At 36.7% G+C, this 18994-nt stretch overlaps 1 protein-coding gene across 1 annotated transcript; it reads right to left on the reverse strand.

Annotated features, from left to right (window-relative positions):
* Window positions 1-113: 113 nt before the first annotated feature.
* Window positions 114-18159, reverse strand: LOC104229969 (ubiquitin C-terminal hydrolase 12-like). The gene is made up of 32 exons (XM_009782702.2): window positions 17986-18159; window positions 16558-16624; window positions 16072-16219; window positions 15816-15973; window positions 13601-13866; window positions 13310-13528; window positions 13073-13181; window positions 12852-12967; window positions 12674-12772; window positions 12088-12197; window positions 9496-9570; window positions 8991-9069; window positions 8730-8876; window positions 8566-8646; window positions 8356-8475; window positions 7788-7910; window positions 6681-6758; window positions 6481-6569; window positions 4962-5070; window positions 4811-4879; window positions 4542-4652; window positions 3901-3956; window positions 3639-3816; window positions 3440-3541; window positions 3284-3355; window positions 3045-3110; window positions 2604-2669; window positions 2000-2086; window positions 1751-1867; window positions 1536-1610; window positions 1360-1446; window positions 114-703 (listed from the first exon to the last, which is right to left on the reverse strand). Exons 1-32 carry the CDS (start codon window positions 18013-18015, stop codon window positions 662-664), a joined length of 3351 nt encoding a protein of 1116 aa, XP_009781004.1. The 5' UTR covers window positions 18016-18159; the 3' UTR covers window positions 114-661.
* Window positions 18160-18994: the final 835 nt, after the last annotated feature.

Genomic DNA, 18994 nt, shown 5'->3' on the forward strand with positions numbered 1-18994 from the left:
TACATAAACCATCCAGTAGAGCAGTAAAAATATATTGAAATGGCCATAAATTAGAAACTATAAGCAACGGTTCATTCGAAAGTCCATTATAATTTGGCTTCAACATAATACTATACTTGAAATCTATGTATTGAAATAACTGTGTTCAGGTAATCCTAAGGCCAGAGTAAAAACTAGCAGCATCATGATCAAGCTCTTTGTCGCATGAAATCTGGAAAACCCAGAAAAACTAAGTAAATCTAACATTTTTACAGATTTCCTATCTCTGCCAATCCTAGAACCAAACATTCAGGGGGGGGGGAAATAACTGAGAAGGTCAAATATCTTAGAAAGAGAAATGTAAGGTATATGTGTTCTCCTCTAAAATAGGAAAAGTCGAAAGCAACAGCTATATTCTATACAAACCAACCCAAAATCGTATGCATTCCCTACATTACAACTTAAGTGACCAATTTTGCAAGCAAACTCCTTTAGCCAAAAACGGGTGCTTGCTCAATGAAATCTCAGCATATACCTTAACTTCCTCGGAGGAAGGTGACATCCCGATGTTAACTGCCGTGCTGCTATCTTTTGCTGAACCTAGAAGACCTTCTTTGCAGAATAGTACGCTTCCCTTCGAAGATGGTCATCCGGCTAATGTAGAAGTAAATTGGAAGATTATCTAGTTGTAGATCCGAACAGGCTTCTCAAAAGTGTGTCGGTTCTGCAGCACGAATATTAATCACTTATATATGTCACAAAGAAACAGGAAATAGTACACATAATAAACAATACGCCTCTGTAATTCGAGGGAACTTCGCTCTTGAGTGGATAGTATGCATGGCAAAAAAAGACCAGTATTTATATTTAAACTTATGTTCTCTAAGCTTACCAAGAAAACAATTCTGAACTGAGAAATTGTTTGATCTTAAACCATGGACTAAATTGATTACCAGATCCATTGAGATACAGGTAATTATTATACGGAAAACAAAAAATAAGCAATCAAGATCATGAAGTGATCTTACTATACTAGTAAACATTCGAGCATACAAGTATTCTCCAGAAGATAGCCATGGCCAAAAACTCCAAAAGATGTTCTCTCAAGATAACCGATGGTGATAACCCTTGTTCAACCTCAACCCATGAAACAAAAGAGACTCTCAAAACTTTGTTTCTTCCCCCTTAAAAAGTTTAGGGAACTTGGATAATTAGCTTCTGCAGTATAGTTAGTGCCCCGGGGCCAATCCCAATTTTTTTTTTCCAACAATGTTAAATTCTTGCTCCACTATAGTGCTAAAGAACTAAGAATCTTCAGAAGGTTTCTAATAGATATGCTTCAAAAATTTGACCACTTACACATAGAGCACAAGTGCATACCTGGTTGGCAGCATGTGATCTTTTTGGAGCATTGTCAATGTGCTCTAATCCAAGGTACTGTTCCCAAGCACCATACACATCTCTTTTCTGAGAACCGATTGGAAAATTAAGATAATCAAAAACACATGATGAGTACTACGCATCAACAAAGATGATGGAAAGGAAGTGCCATATACCTGAAAACGATTGGACACGACATCCGAGTCCTCGAGGTACTCTGGACGGCCCATGGATAAAAATGCAAATTTCCACTGCAGAGCAAAAGTAGCATAGGTCATAGAATTTGAAGAACAAAAAAATTATAAACCTTTACCAAAAAATAACTCAGAAATTTCCGAGATGATAATTCCCTGAATAATAAGAGAAATGCAAAGGCATGAAGATTGAATACCTTTGAAAACTCCTCATCTGGAACCTGCAATTTTTTCTGAATACGAGCTTTAACTTCAGTCAACGTGTCACCCTCATGAATAACCAGGAAAAAGGGATCACCAAAGTTATGTATTTGCTGTAAACACAATAGATAGGAATCAAAAAAAGGAAAAAATAAAAAAGAGAGGAACAAATAACAAAGAATTCAAGAAAGAACCTCCCTTTAGATAAACAATTACTGCAACAATATTTTTATACATGTACTTACTGCTTGATTTTGAGATGTGTCCTTCATAAAATGATAAACATGAATTAATCGACTATGAGGACCCAGGTTTTTCTCCTCTTCAGGAATCTGTAATGCAGAAAGTACGTTAGTGGTTTGCAAACATCTATAAAATCTATGCTACAGCTAATATAAGTTTATACTCTAAGTGGAACCTACACAAGCAAGTTAAAAAGAATTCATTCATTAGTTTGCAAACATCTATAAAATCTATGCTACAGCTATTCTAAGTTTATACTCTAAGTGGAGCCTAAACAAGCAAGTTAAAAAGAATTGATAACATCGCTTCTAGAAAATAGAGCATACTTATGACATATCAACGGATGTAAACAAAGAGAGGTAAAGAGATAGAAAATATTCACATGACCAAAAATATCTGATTAAATATGTCATGTTTCAGTACATTATGCTAGATGGTCATGGAGGGAACAACTGAAACAATCACGAAGATTAAAGCTCAAAATGAAAAAAGAAAATAAATCAAGCAGGGAACAAGTGGCATTCATATAGATCCATTGCCCGAAAGTAAATCCTACCTGCTCTTGTGAATAAACTAAGGAAGCAAAAATTAGATATTTAAACCTACCTCCTCTGCACGTAGCGTCCAGTATTGATCATTTATGTTCTCAATCCTTTCATTAAGGGGAAAAATCTGCAGTAAAAAGACGGATGCAAGGTTACAAATGCTACCAAGGGGCAAACTGGAAAAAACTGTTACATCATGTCCTTTCATGAATTTCTTTACCTCTTTCGACAAAACATATTTCCACTGTTTAATTACACACACACACAGAGTAAATCATGTTTAATAAGTATATATACACGCAGACACATGTATGATATTCTTCTTTTCTTTAATCTAATATTTTTTGGTTGGCCTTACTGCCTTCAGAACCATATAACAGTGTCCTCTAGAACACAGAGAAAGAAGTAAAAAAGATTAATAAATTTACAACAAGTAAGCTGATCTGAGTACTGAGAAGCGAAAAGCATCTCGGCAGATCCAAAAACACAGTAAAAGGAGTACCTTATATATCTTGTGGTAAAAAACTTCCAGTAATCTTAGTTCAGCATCCGGTCTTGTTAACTCAACCTGCTCCATAACAAGAGATAAGATGAGCGATCTTCTACTACAGAAGAGACAAGGTCGGTTTTCCCCCTTTCTCCTAGTTCCCACAACATGTTTATAGAATTTTTACTTATTTGTGGAGGGGGGAGAGAGTCCAAAGGCATCTAGTTCTATAGCACAAGAAAACTCGAAACTACCTTTGTTTTCAGGTCGTTAAGGACATCCCCTATGGTACTTTGTTTTGGCAATCTGATAGTATGGATAGTGACCTGAAAATTGTCAGTCCAAGCTTATATTACAGGAAGATGAGGAAAACAAGCGTCATAAACGCATAAAGAACTTCCAGCACTCACTTCATCTTTGGCAGCATGATGGAAAGTAACTTTGAGAGCTTTTAAGCCCTGCAGCTCTGGTAAAGGAATATCCAGGACTTCATAATACAGAATATCTGAAGTCTTCAAAGAGGGAATATGATGTCAACAGTAGCTAGTAATAAACAACTGTATGAGTAAGAAGATACATATCTAGGGAAAGCCAAAATAGTCAGAATACCTGATTATAGTGACTGAGCATTTCTGTGAGACGATCAACTCCACGATACCTTATTGGCTGCGGTTTTGGTTGCTGTGAGTAGCAGTTATGTGATGTAAGCCTTACTTTTGATGCATCATCCAAGCCAAGATGGCGTGCTAAGTGTTCAACAACTTCATCATAGCTGTTCTTCTTTGACCTAGAAGCATGTGTCATCAATTAATGAAAGGAGTTGGACAATAAATACAAACCTAGAAATTCTAATACAAAACCTGATACATACAACTCAAGACTGAACTCGTCCTCCTTGGGTTTCTCCAATGAACGAAAACGAACAACCTGTAAGCCATCCAATAGAGCTCGTAACTATGAAAAATAATCAAGATATTTTGAAAAATACAACTAAATAGACAAACATTTTTCTCGAACTCCTCCCCAGTCGAACTGGGATCCTAAATTGGGTCAAAGTGAACAAAATAAAGTACAGCATGATAAATGGACCTTGGGCCGAACTCAACCCCAAAAGCTAGCTTATGAGGTGAGGATTGCCCAAGACAATATAAGGAGACCAAGGACCTCAAATCCCTCCGATGTGGGATAACTCAACACCCCCTCCCCCTCACGCCCAGGCATGCAAACTGGAGAGTGGACAACAGAAATGGGGGCCCAACATCGATAACAATAATTGGGATGGGCTTGGCTCTGATACCATAATAAATGGACCTTGGACCTAACTCAAACCCAAAAGCTAGCTTATGAGGTGAGGATTGCCCAAGACCATATAAGGAGACCAAGGACCTCAAATCCCTCCGATGTGGGATAACTAAACAAAACCTAAGATAGAGCCATTGTCAAAATCTACTGCCTGCAACAACCTCTCATACTCCAGCAAACAATATCAGAATAACAGTGTACAGTACATACCTGGCGATTGTGCACATACTCCAAAAACAAAGGAACCTCAGGAAAGCGATATTGTTCTCTGTCTTGATTTCGAAGGGATTTCTGAAAGCAAATAATATCCCCATCTTCTAGCTGCAAAACCGTAGTATTGCATAAAAAAATTGTTGCTAATAAATCCAGCAGAAGAAACAAAAAAGAAACTGGCTTGATTGCACATACATTGAAAGAAAATGACTACAACATCAAAGGCATAAAAACCTCAAAGTGGCAACTGGCTTGATTGCACATACCTGACTGCCGCGAAAACTCAACTTCCCGTCTATGCGTTCACACATCACATTGGGCTCAAATTTTATTTCCTGTGAATAAAAAAACATGAAAAATCGCATATCATATGTTAAGAGTTAAAAAACTATTAGCAAGAGAAGAAGAAAACCTAACCTCAAAAAGTTCAATTTCTTCATCAGGCAAAAAGCCAGCCAACTCGTTTAGCTTTGTTAATATCTCATGAGGCTTGCCACTTCCTTTTACAAAAAGCCGTCCGACATACCTGACAACAAAAAGGAAATTAAAGGGAGAAAGACCAACAAAAGCCTCAGTGAGAAGTATGGAGTTGGTGGTCCCTGGATTACTAAATCTGTTAACATCCTTTATGGTTTTGGGGTTTGGAAGAATATCAGGAACCTGCGACAACAGTTTATGGACAGCATTAGTTTCAAAGTTGGGTATTGGCGGAAGACCTCTTTCTGGAATGATGCTGGATTGGACATGCTCCTTCAAAGAGTTGCCCTGGCATACATAGACTTTACGCGATGCTAGAAGCAGTAGTGCCCTACAGCGGCAGTGATGGTTAGAACCTCAACTTTTACAGGACCTTAAGTGACTGGGAAATGGGTAGACTTGCTGAACTGCTATTGATTCTGGAGAATTTCCAAGGTCTGTCACTGTGCCAGGAAAGGATGATATGGAAAACTGAAAATTAGAGGTCAATGCTCAGTGAAATCTTTGCTATGATAGCTTGATTTCAGGAGAACTTCAGGATAATTTTTGGCCTTGGGAACAGATCTGGAAAACTAATGCTCCTTACAAGGGTGTGTTTCTCATGGTTGGTGACCCATAAATCATTCTTGACCCAGGATAACTTACAAAGAAGAGGATTCCGATAGTGCTCCAGGTGCTTTTTCTGTGGATCAAGTTCAGAGAGCATAGATCACTTGTTTTTACACTGCTACAACACCAACCAAGGGCCACTGTTCTTTAACATGGTGGGACTTAAATGGTGCATGCCCAGAAACACAACTGAACTTTTGAAGTGCTAGAACATCAAGGGCAGGAACAAGAAGCATAGGAAATGGTGGTACAATTTACCTTCTTGTATTTGGTGGTCCATTTGGAGGGAAAGGAGTATGAGGTGCTTCGAAGAAAAAGAAAGCTCTATTCAAAAGATCAAAATGAACCGCACTTTTGTTTTATTTTTGGTGTAAACAGAATTTTACCAGTGAAAAAGAGGAGCTGTAAGATCTGATGAGATCTCTCTAACAAGAGAAGGAACAAAATTTTGATCTGTAAATACTTTTGCTTGCACGTTCTTGGTGCTTTTTATCAGTACAATTACCAATTCTCAGAAAGAACCTCATCCACAGCATGCCTTCTCACATATGCAGCCCAAAGCAGTTGGACTTTAGCAGCACTTCCAAGGTTCGAATTCATTAAAAATTGGAATAAACCCTATGAATATGATGTCCTTTTCATAAAAAATTTCCCCTTTTTCATTGTATACTCGTGCTCTACAGTATCACATTCAAATCTCTACAATGTCTGTTTTAGACCCCTCTAGATTGAGTAAAAGGACAAAGCACTTGTCATGTTTTCTCAAAATAGAGAAGAAGATTCCAAATTCAAACATGAAAATCACTACTTTTGTGAAAATATTCTAGCTATAGTAAAGCAAATGTAATACCTAATCTCCTCTTTCAGAGGGTCATAAAGTTTGAAAAATAGAAGGATATCTTCCTTGGTCTTCTCTGATGGAGGAAAAGGTTGCAAATCCTGCAAGAAAAATAAAACACAAAAGTAAACATGGAGAATAAAACCTCACAGAAAAAACATGCAACATGTGAATCATCGAAAGGGAAGACAAATAGGCAGGCGATACATTACCAGGCCAAATTCAACTTCAAGAAACAGTTTCAGCTCAGCATTATTCGCTTTATTTGAAACCTCCCTCAGTTGGCCAACCTAAAAACACATCAAGTATGATCATTAACACCGACTTAATCAAGCACTCCCATTGTTACAGATTGTACAAAGCATGCACTACAGAAGAAAGATTACCAGACGAAAATGATCGTAATACCAGCAACAATTCTTACACGCTTCAAGAAAATCACATTCAAGGGGGTCTGAGGGGTTCCAACACTTAACCCAATTAAAAAAACATGTCTGGAGAGAGAGAGAGAGAGAGTGAGTGCGTGTGTGTGTGTGCTACCACTTATTGCAGAAAAACTATGTGATTGGATGGAACATTTTCTGTTAGTAGCTGCTACCACTTATTGCAGAAAAAACTATGTGATTGGGAGGAGAATTTGCCGTGGAGGATGCTATGGAAGACTAAAGCACCTAATAAAGTTGCCTGTTTTGGTTAGGTGGCTGCAAGAAATGCACCTTTGACACAAGAACCGCTTCAGACGAGAGGATTTATATTGTGCAGTAGATGCTTTCTCTGTGAGAAAACTTTGGAATCAACCAACTGTAAAATAATTCATTGTGATTTTTTCTTGGCAGATCTGGACATTATTCCTAAATATTCTTGGTTTGCAATGGGCCATGCCACAAGAGGCGTAGAGCTTACTCTTTGCTCGAGAGAAATAGATGCTTTGAGGAGGGAAAACAACATTTGGCTTTTATCAAATATAGATGTTTACAAAATCTGCTTTTCTGGTGCAAGGGGGGATAGTTGGTGATTTAACAGATATTTTAGACGTTTTAGAATCTCTGATCTGAATGTGATATTTCTGTATTGAAATGTCCATAACTCTTGTTTGTACCTTCACACTACCTTCTTGGTATTGTCTTAATAAAATTGCTTATCTTATAAAAAGATTATAATATCTTTTTGTCATGCGATGGGATAAGCCAAGAACAAATTTTATGTGGAAAACCAAACATGATTGGAAGATTCTTGAGCTGCAGAGAGCGCCACCAGTAGAACTTCATAATTCAGGCACAGAGCACACTGCAGAGAGATAGGATTGGAAGACAACTTACGGATTGAACTTCCTCTTGAGCTGTCAATGGACGATTAGGCCGATACGTATGGTTCTGGCGTTTTGCCCATAGCCAGTAACGTTGAAATTGCACCGGTATACCTAATTCTTTTGCAACTTCCTCCTGAAAACAGACATACCATCAGATAAATGCCATAATTAAAGACTTACAGTAATTAACCAATGACAGTCACAAGAAATAAGTTTATCTTGTCTGCTGAGAGCATAAATAATTTTGTGAACCCTCATATCCTAACCATGAGAACTCTGTGTTCTCCTGAATTTTTCATTATTGTATTCTCCTCATTTTCTACCTATATTAGCATTCAGAAGTCAGAACTTGAAGTTATATCTTTTCACTCAATATAAAGCACAAGTATAGAAGTTTACATTCCATATATCTACTTGTAGAAGCAACAAATTTGACATGACGCTTCTTTATTTAGCACGGTCAAACTGAATGCACCCCATGAAGTACATACAATTGCTCCTCATGTTTAATAACAGCAGTATTGCTATAACTTTTCAAATCTATGAGCAAAAGAAATGCAAAAGCATGATAAATATACCTTGAATTGAGTAAATGGCATCTGTTTCTGAATACGGAAACTGCGCACTTTATCATGATCCACAAGATCAAAATAAATCTCCTTTCCGATTTGTTCACCAAGGTCTTCATCACGAGCTACCTGAAAATGAAATGATTTAACTTCAGTTAAAATTTCCCTAAATATAAAGATGCAAGAAGTAAAGGATAGAGACTAAAAGTTGAAAGAAACCTTGATGATTGTATACAGGTGAGCCTCTGCTTTCTCCTTTCTCTTTTGTTCCTTTTCTTCTTGCTCTTTCTTTAGTCTTATCTGAAATTTGAGGTTGATAGAAGATTACACTGACTGAACCAATAAAATGAGAAACTAATCGACATTATTAGGGAGCAACCCACCCTGAGATGCTCAGCTATGTCCTTCTCATCCACATTGCATATAATCTTTTCCTTGTCACTTTCACGTATATAAACAAGCATATACGCGTTCGAATATTTTGTAAATTTGAATGGTGAATTGTTGAACCCAGGGTTTGTGTGTGGTAACTGTTAGCAAGAAATGGCAATTAAAATGCGCACAAACCTAAAAGAAAATGCAGGATATACACTTCTTTAATATAAAAGGTCCAAGCATAACTTAAAAGCGTATAGGACGAATACCTCTTCCTCACCACCATACTGTTCTTCCAGAGCTCTCTTTGTATCTTCTTTTGTCACACGCTCATCATCAAATTTATACCTAACAATACGAAATGCATAATGAATCAAACCAATAATCAGGGAGAGTAAAAACAGGAGACATTAAGTCAACGTGAAGCAGCCATCAAGAAGATCAACAGCATAACCGCTTGGCAATCAAAAGCAAGCACAAACAGGTGGAATACTGGCTGTCAGATACAGGAACATTCAAATCTTAGCAAGTTTTAACAAATTCCGAAGAATCCTATGAAGTACGTAGAAAATGAGTATCACAACTACGAAGCCTTAGAAATGATCAAATCTCCCTCTGGCCAAGCTAAATTAAACTAGAGAACACTAAGAAAAAGATAGATGTTCAAGAAAAGCCCCAATAATAAATGTCATGTCAGCTGACTGCAGAACATTGAAAAAAGCTCAACTAGAAATGTTGGAGAAACATGTCTGCTGACTGCAACAAACTGCATACCATTGATCAGAGAGTGTTGGCCTGATATAAGCATAATAGTGTCCCCCATGCACCCCGCCGCTGTGAACTAAAACACTGGGAAAAAAATAAAAGAATTAGTACAAAAATACCGGTGGTCATCATGAGAATTGAGAATCATCAGATATCATGGTCAAAGGCCTCATTTTATCAGACATCATACAAAAGCAAGTAAAAGCCACAGTCATAGTGCAAGAGGAGATGTCAAACAAGAAGGTAGCATAGGGAGAAACATATGTTACTGATATCGACAATCACAACATAGGCTGCCCAGGAATAACGTATCCTGTTTTTCCTTTTTATTTCCTCTTTTTTTTTTAGATATGCAGGAATAAAGCAATCATCTTTCCATTTGAATTTATCATGCAATTATACCAAAAGAATTGAAATAAACCGCATGCAGTCATATATAAGAAATTGAAATAAATCCCGTGCTCATATCCAAAACAAGGCTGAACTAATATTTTAAACTACCAGTTCATTACATGGATGAGATGAAGAACTCTCAGCACCTCTTATTGGGTGTCTGGGTCCACAGAGAGAATCAAATGACCATAGATGGAATCAAGGACCAAGGTAGCATACGCTAAGTGCAAGAAGACATTTCTGATTGACTATAAATAACAAAAAATAGTACTAGGAAGTGCCGGAAATAAATCGACCAAGTGAAAGTTATACCAACATGGGATAATAGAAGAAGGGTGAATTCTAGCATACTGTCTGAGGGCGTTAAATTATCAAAGAATATGCATTCAATAGCTTCTCTACCCCCTCGGGGTAGGGGTAAGGTCCGCGTACACACTACCCTCCCCAGACCCCACTAGTGGAATTTCACCGAGTCGTCATTGTTGTTGTTGTTTTTGTTGTTTTTGTTGTTTTTGTTGTTGTTGTTGTTGTATGTATCCAATAGCAAACCTTGATGCAATTGGTGGGAGTAGCTCGAACCATTATAGAACCCTTTGGGCACCCTTCGAAAACCAATATGGGACAAATATATTCTAACACCTCCCACAGATGAAACCCGATTCTAAAGTTTATAAGTGGTCACTTTATTTTAATTTTTTAATTTTTTTTCTTCAGTTTAGAAGACTGAAGTAGCTTAACAGGTTGAAGTGTGGGCCTGAACTAGACAAAGTAAGCTCAAGATGAGAGTGGGGCTGACGCAGATAAAGAAGACTCAACGAGCAAAGAAGATTGCTTTGCGTAGAACTAATGATTTGATAGACTGAACTGAGAGAAGAGCCTACAGAGGCAGCAGGTTGAGGTATGAGAAAGAAGCCCATAATGATAGGACAAGTAGAGAGAGAATACGGTTGTGCAAACGGGTTTACCGAAGTTTGCTCTAATACCATGTGAAAGAATATAAAATTCAATCCAATCCAAAACCTTAAGGCAATGGGTAGATAGCCCAAGACAATGACAACCCCCTAAGTAAAAACTGATGTGGGACAAGCATATTCTAACCAAAAAAATTAACAAAAGAGGTAAAATAACCAACATATATCCAAAAATCTAGTTGAGCTTACATTTAGCTATGCTTCACAATAGCACAATTTCACATTGTGAGGGATGCATGATTTCAGTGCTAGAATACTATAACAGGAAAAAGAAGGAAAGAAAACAGGCACTGAGATTTATTTAATTTGGAGAAGGAAGATGCACAAAAGGCAACAGTGATGCTTCACACACAATCATTCGAAACTCAGTGGAGAGGGAGAAACAAATTTAGTTCACGGTAGAAGACCTACAATTACCCAAACTCCATGTTCACAGGAAGGCTAGTTTTAGCTGATATTGCAAATTATCAATCAACCATGTCCAGTCCTAGATTAGTGGGGAGGAGTTCAAGGTTGAAACCACAAATAAGAGCCATATTGATGGACGACTGTGGAAGATTTGGGTTGAGTCGTTTTCACAATTCCTATATACTTTGACACAGACTTTGTGATTTTACTAATGAAATTGTTGAATTATCAAGAGAATACGAGCCATATTGCTTCGTAATACAGTGCTGTTAGAGTTTTCAAACTACGGAAGCAAATAAAAGAGGAAATATGCAAACCTACTTTGACAAAAGGAGAGTATAACATTCCATCATGCCCAATTTTACACCACCAAGCTTGTTACAAGTATGCCGCTTAAAAAATCTATTGATGTTTCAGAAATCATAAAGAGCATGCAGATGAATAAAGCTCAAGTTCACAAAGTTTGTCACAGTAAGGTTTATCAGAAAAGAGCACATTGTAGAATTATGCACAAGCGAAAGAAAATAACCAAGATGTAAACAGAATGATAAAACTGGTACAGACAAAATGAGATATCAATTGTATATATGGATGACTCCAATTGTATGCAATAGTAGGTGATCTCAAGCCACACAAACTTGCGGCAAACATGGTAAGTTAATTAAACACAGAACAAAATAATACAGCGTGAAGAATGTGAAACCACCAAGACAAAAGCTTCGCTGAAATTCACCACGTTATTCAACTTAAAGGTTGACCAAAAGCTTTTGAAAAAATGAGCAATAACTAGCACTGAGAAGATTATCAGGAAAACAGAATAAATTGAGACCTGTGCAGAGTATAGAGATTGCGGACACTTCGATCTGCGTCTGGAGATAAATATTTTCCATTCTCTCTATCAAGGTCGAGTTGCAAAGGGAACTCATATCGGTCATTTATCTATATTATCAATAAAAGAAGTGATTTCAGTAATAAACATCACATGGCAAACATATAGTTAGAAGTCAGCAAGCTAGCCAAAAAAAAAAAAAACACATCACTGTAACCAATTCCTCAAAAACTGATCTCAAGATGAGCGAACTTCGTTACCATGAAATATGAATACAGATCAAAATAAAGTAAAACTCCAGATGAAAGACAGATGGAGAAAAAGTTCCAGCCTGCTTAGTCCATGAAAGTCTGAGGTGGTGCCATTTTACTATACTAATAAACAGGAAACTCCCATGAATGTATAAGCAGATAAGACTACGCCAAATTGCATTCTTTTGTGCCATAATCTAATTTCTGTATCGTTTATAGGATGCCAGGACTCATCTGAATTAAATATAAAAATTTCTCCTAGTTGACTACTTATCCAATTAAGAGAAAAACATTATCTCCTACACGTGTACAATCAAGTGGGATCAATTAATTACCTTGATCATAGCATCCCGTGCAAAATCATATTCGAAGCGTTTTAACTGAAGTTGAAGAACAGGAGGGAAGTCGATGAAAAGGACACCTTTCCGAGCATCCTGTAAAAACCGGGGTTACAATGAGAGAGCTATGAAGAAATCAGATATCAGAAATTTAAGGACATTAAAGCCATTTAACCTGTAAACCATGTTGTTCTGCATGATATTTGTTGTCACCTTCAAGGCGTTCTACTTCAACATACTTGTCAAAAGAAGCATACACATCACGACATCCTTTGACATCAAGCTGAAGATCTGACCAAAGAGACATTTTTATAAATAAAATAATAATATGGTCTTCCAAATTCCATTCAAAAAACATCAGAAAAATTAAGCTAGTTCTTTAGGTTCTAAAACTACCATAAAAAGATTCTTTTCTTGTTGATTTGTAGTCCACATTGATGCATTCGATATAATTCATATGATGCCCCTCAAGTAATTGTTGTATTGTGCCCTCCACAACAGTTCCCTGAGCCGGAGAAACAAATTTTAAAAGAAATTAATAGCCCAAAACAATAATCTTGCTTTAAAGAAGTATATCATCCAAGATAAAGGTGTTTGCAAGTTCTAAGTCTTCAATTCCGTTAGACACATTACCTTCATCTTATCTTCGAGCTTTTCACAAAGAACCCTGTTAAGTTCTTGTACATCATGCTGCATGAAAGAATCATAGGTATCCCACCCAAAGGACTTTGTCAACTCTTTTGTTGACACACTAGTGTCACTATACTGGAGCTTATAAAATAAGCTCTGTAAGGCCAAAGGGATGCTGCCGGAAGGATTGTCATTCTCAGTTGTTGGCATATGATACACAGCCTGAGAAACAAGTATAATTAACCATCTGTAGGAAGATAATATTAAAGACATCATTCATGCTACAAGTCTAACCTTTCTAAAATAGGGAATATGGTATAGTGTTTGGAGGAGAGAATTCATATAACAAGTGGCTCCCTGATTCTTAAGGCCAACACAGCCAGTCTCCTTCTTAGAGTCATGGGACCAGTAATCAATGACTTTACGCACGGCAACATCAGCTTCAACTATGACAGCATCGTCCACAAGATAACCTCTTCCAGGATCATATAGCTCACTAAGAGGCATGAATGACGTGAAACCCCAGTCACTCTCTCTTGCATTAAACTGGTGCTGAGTATCTGGCACAAGGATCATAACATTAAACAAAATAGCCACCATACCACTCAAATCACAGTTCTCTATGTCATAAATTCAGACCCCTCAAAGGAAGAGAGCACTGAAAGTAGCATCATAAAATAAAAAACTCAAGAAGCGTAAATTAGAAGGTCAACCAATCTGATTGAAAAAAGAATTCAGGATATACTCAAGAAAGATGACAATCGAATAAAGTTTTCTTTAAAGGAATCCCCCAATCAGGATTTTATTCTTTCAAATGCAAGATTGTAACTTTATACACTATCTCACAAGCTGATTGAAAATGAATTCAGGACATACTCAAGAGAAGATGACTATTTATCAAGTTTCCTTTAAAGGAATCCCTGATCAGGATTTTAATCTCTCTCCAAAGCAAGAGAATGACTTCACACACCATCTAATTACTTTTCTCCAACAAGCTGCTTTAAAATCCTTTCTCAGGAGAGCTTTGAAGGTTGAGTTAAAAGATGCACAAAGCAATGCAGAATCTTCAAATTCGATTACAGTAAACACCATAGACTTAAAAGTAGGTCAAAATCATTTCCAGTCAGATCCTTTAGGCAGTCCCTTCCAAAGATGCATTACATAGACCTTCTACAAAATAATTGCAGTCATCAAGATCGCAGAGGTGGTCTTTGAAGGATCAGATATTCAATGTACTGTTCCCAATGGATGAACAATCAAATGATCTGCACCACTAAACTAATTTTACATCCGCCCGCAAGCTGGTCCGGACATAGCCACCATAAAAAATTAGAGAAAAAAACTAATTTGCACAAGCACTCTATACATGTGGGAGAGGCGCAACCGTTGGTTCAACACTCAACAGTATGGTTGTTCCTTTGGCTCTGGTGACCTGGGCCACAGGTTTGAGGCATGGATAAACCTCCTAGTAGAAAAGCAAAAGGAGTTGCTACATACGATATACCCCCACTTTCCCCTACCCCCATACTAGCTTTGCATGGCATAAACCCTTTAGTCCATACAAAGTGGCATCTGGAAGAAGAGAAGAAGATAGGTCGGATAACCTCATCCCTTGCTTCTGAATAAGCTCATATAAACAATTGAAATGCAAGAATTTCCTTTTACAGAGAACCCTATAATAATATGAAGTAACGGTCTAAAAGAAGCTTGCTATTCCACTGAAAGACTGGAGATCGTAGCTTGCCTAAAAATTATACCAAAACAAAATGACTTCTGGCTAACATGGAAAACGCTACACTATGTCCAAAGAGCTGATAGTTACAAGCAAAAAGCTTTTGCCATTTAATAAAAATACCTAAAAATTATGTATAAGAACATTAAAATATATTGTCTTTATTAACTCTACAGATGACTGGTACAGTAGGTCTTGATCAACATCCACACAGTGACGAGATTCAATTTAATAAACAAATCTTTCCAGAATAAATTAGATTTGTCAGTATTAAAAGAGGCCTTTCAAAAACACTACAGGTAAAGAAAATAATGATAAAGGTGAATCTATTAGGTCTTTGAAAAAACAAACAAAAGAAACTCAAGGAGAACTAGCATGTTGACAGAAGAATAGAGCAATAAGACATTTCATTCAACCAAATCATTTTTGAATGAATTTTGTAAAAAATTAACAGTTATATAAAAAAAATAAGTCGTGTGTTTTAATATTAAGTGCCCAAACTATAACACATGGGTGGAAGTTCATTTAATACTTGGGTCCTTACTGACAGAAAAAATCTAAAGCATGCATAAAACACTGTGGACATAAGATATCCAGATAGTCTAAGTTCAATTATTACTCTACACAGCTGACAATGAGGAAAATCAGAGGAATCTAACCCTAAAGCCATATTCAAATGGCTTAAACTATACAATTGTTAAATCGCTATAGATTTTCCCTCCTTTTAAACCCATGCACAAAAGTTCATATATTTATACAACAAATGAGAACTCTGACCTTTTCTCACAGTGAACTTGTTATGAATTCGGTTGAGAATAGCTAAGCTAAACTGCGCATGTCTACTCCACCCATAAGGCAATGTTGCAGAATCTGCCACATCTAAATACATTGATAAATTGTCCACATTGTTCCCTTTTGGGAATATCAATATCCTCCTGCCAGACACAATGCACCATATAGTACATAAAAAACATCATATCCACATTAAATTTGTAAAGCAATCACTAAAAAGCAGGATGTTGAAAGTAATTACCATTTATATCCTCCTACATTAAAAACATCAGAGTACAACTTCTTCACGTTCAACCTTGAAAAATTATCGATAGTCCATGTGAACCGGGCTGACGCCGGATCATCCACAGCCTGTGCATCCACCGTACTTGCTGTGTCCGCTGGTGCAACTGCCAAAAATAAAGCATGCAATATCTTTGAGAGACTGAGAAAAAGATACAACATCGATCAATCAACCACAACTCAACCCCAAACTTGTCTTGGTCGGTGATATGAATATTATACATATTCTGCTCAATTTGGCTCCATTTTATTCTAATATTGGTCGGTAATTAGTCTTATCCGGCAAATTAGAACATGCTACAATTAATCAACGTAAAGATGTGCGAACATACACATGCATTCTACTAGTAAAGCAAGAAAACCACAAATGACAAATAAAATGACTATAAATACATTGTTTCTCTAAACACATGTGCGTGTGCGCGCGTAAAAGCAGGTGAGATACCTTCCATAGGCTGAGGTCCCTCAGTAGGAAAGTCTGAACTGGGAACAAGCATTTCGTGCTCTTCTGGCTGCCAAAGATAAACCAAAGAAGCAATTAATTCGATCTGACAAAGCTGGACAGCTTTGATTTAATTCGATCTAACAAAGCTGGACAGCTTTGATCAATCTTTCGCATTTTAATAAGAGATAGTCAGGCCAAGTTTTACACCGCAATCACATCAGATTATTGAATTCAGCATACATTCATCAAAAAGATGACTTTCTTTTATAAAATTCCACCAAGCAAAGAGCTTTGAACAAAAACAGGTAAAACAGAGTAGAGCTGAAAAATCAAAGTGAATTCATAGAGCAAGACAGCGGTATCGAACTTCGGAGATTTTTGTCAAGTCGTAATCACAGAAGATTAAATTCAGCAACCATATATCCAAAAAGGATTTAAGTTATACGCACTGACAGCGCAATGAATTTTTTACACCACGCGTGTCATTTAACCAATTATAACAGGTTACTTTTTTTGTTCAAGATTACCAACCAATGTTATTAAGTAAAGTTACCTGCTTTGCCTTTTAAATGACTTGATTGTGTTAATTTATTTTCACTGGCAGCGCATAGAACTTAAGCTCGACCAAAGAAAGGAATCAAAAATTTTGCAACACCCACGAAATAAAGCTACTTCAGACAAAAACAATACAAAAAAGAGTAACTTTAAAAAATAAAGTAAATTCACGCTATGTTGCTCGGACTCTACGGCAATGTTGTTGGGTGCCTGTCGGATCCTCCAAAAAATAGTATATTTTTGGAGGATCCGACACGGGTGCGGTATCATTTTGGAGAGTCTGCGCAACATAGAATTCACGCAGCAACGCAGCTTATGAGTTACTATTCAGTATTGCGTCTCAAAGAAATTTTAGGTCAATATCACACCGCAATCACAGAGGACTAAATTCAGCACCTATAAACAAATAAAAAAATCACCATTTTCAAACTACACCAAGCAAAGCTACTTCAAACAAAAACAATAGGAACGTGCATTACACAGCAACACAGCTAATAAAATCAGTCACTGTCGCGTTTTAAAGAAATTTTATGTCAATTTCACACCGGAACCACAGCGGATTATATTCATTATTCAGCACCTATATATTCAGAGCTACACCAAAGCAAAACTACTTTAAGCAAATACGCAAAACAAAATAAAACTATGAAAAAAAAAGTGAATTCGAACAGTAACACAGCTAATAAATTTTAGGTTAATTTGACACCGCAATCACAGCGGACTATATTCAGGACCTATAAATCAAAAAAATTAAAAACTACACCAAGCAAAGCTATTTTTAGCAAAAAATACCCAAAAAAGAGTAAAACTATAAAAGAAAAGTGAATTGACAGAGCTTAAATTACAAATAGATGAAGAAGAAGATTATTGTACATCTATCGGAGGAGGAGTGAGCAGAGTCATTGCCGGAAAACTGGTGACGGTACGATCTTCGGCGAATATGAGATAATTTCGGTAACTGAGAATTCGACGAATGTGAGAGGGAATTTAAACGAGAAAGGAGGATGGATCGAAGGACTTATTGAGTTTGGAGTTCTTGTGTGATGAGGAAAAGGAAGAGCCGAAAGGAAAGAGGTTTATAGTAGGGGTAGTTTCGGGATTTCAAGAGGCGTTTATCTTTTTTTTAATTTTACTCGAACTCGGTAATCTACAGTCGGTCAGTGTAAGGCTGCAAACTGGTCGTTTTTTATTTTTTATTTTGCTTCTTTTACATGACGGTATAGAAGGGAAAGGAGAACGTGAGATGGTGAAAATTAAACTCACACCTATTATGTTAGAAATTCTTTTTTTTAATTATGCGTGAAAGGAAGTTATTTTATGATATACATTATTGCTGGAATAATTGTTATTAACGCGGTAGAACGATTGAATGTGTTTTATTTCAAACAAGTTATGAATTTTGTAGTATTAATTATTGAAATTTATTTGTAAAACGGTGAAAATAACTATACACTTAAACAAATGTGTTGAGCGGGAGTTTTACAAATAAAAAATATTTTTTTAAGGAACACTTCAACACATCTAAGAGGGTTTTTTTTTTTTTTGCCAAATACATCGGCAACCTCTTAAAGTTGTCCTCATTTTTTACTTACACACTCTATCTTAAGTCCGTTCCATTTGAACACTTCAATCATATCTCATATGCGTCATTTCGACAGAAAAAGGTGGAATGGCAAGTCAAGTATTCTTCACATTTTCAGGCGCGTGAAACGGCCCAAAAAACAAACTCCTCATCTTTCTTTCTGGAAAATAAATAGTTTTTGCCAGAAATACTTTCCGGCAAATGTTTCTTTTAATTTTTTATCATTTTATCTCAATTGAAATACATATAATTACTTTCTCCGTTCACTCTCTTCTCCTTTTCCTCCTGACATATTCTAGT

The sequence above is a fragment of the Nicotiana sylvestris genome, chromosome 5, assembly GCF_000393655.2.
Source record: "Nicotiana sylvestris chromosome 5, ASM39365v2, whole genome shotgun sequence".
Lineage (NCBI taxonomy): Eukaryota > Viridiplantae > Streptophyta > Magnoliopsida > Solanales > Solanaceae > Nicotiana > Nicotiana sylvestris.

Coding starts and splice junctions, on each gene's coding strand:
- LOC104229969 (XM_009782702.2), bottom strand. CDS start 18,015: ATGACTCTGCTCACTCCTCCTCCGATAGAT. Junction 12,968..13,072: donor AAGAAAAGAATCTTTTTATG/GTAGTTTTAGAA, acceptor CTCTTTGGTCAG/ATCTTCAGCTTGATGTCAAA. Junction 9,571..12,087: donor AATCTCTATACTCTGCACAG/GTCTCAATTTAT, acceptor TTTTTTTCCCAG/TGTTTTAGTTCACAGCGGCG.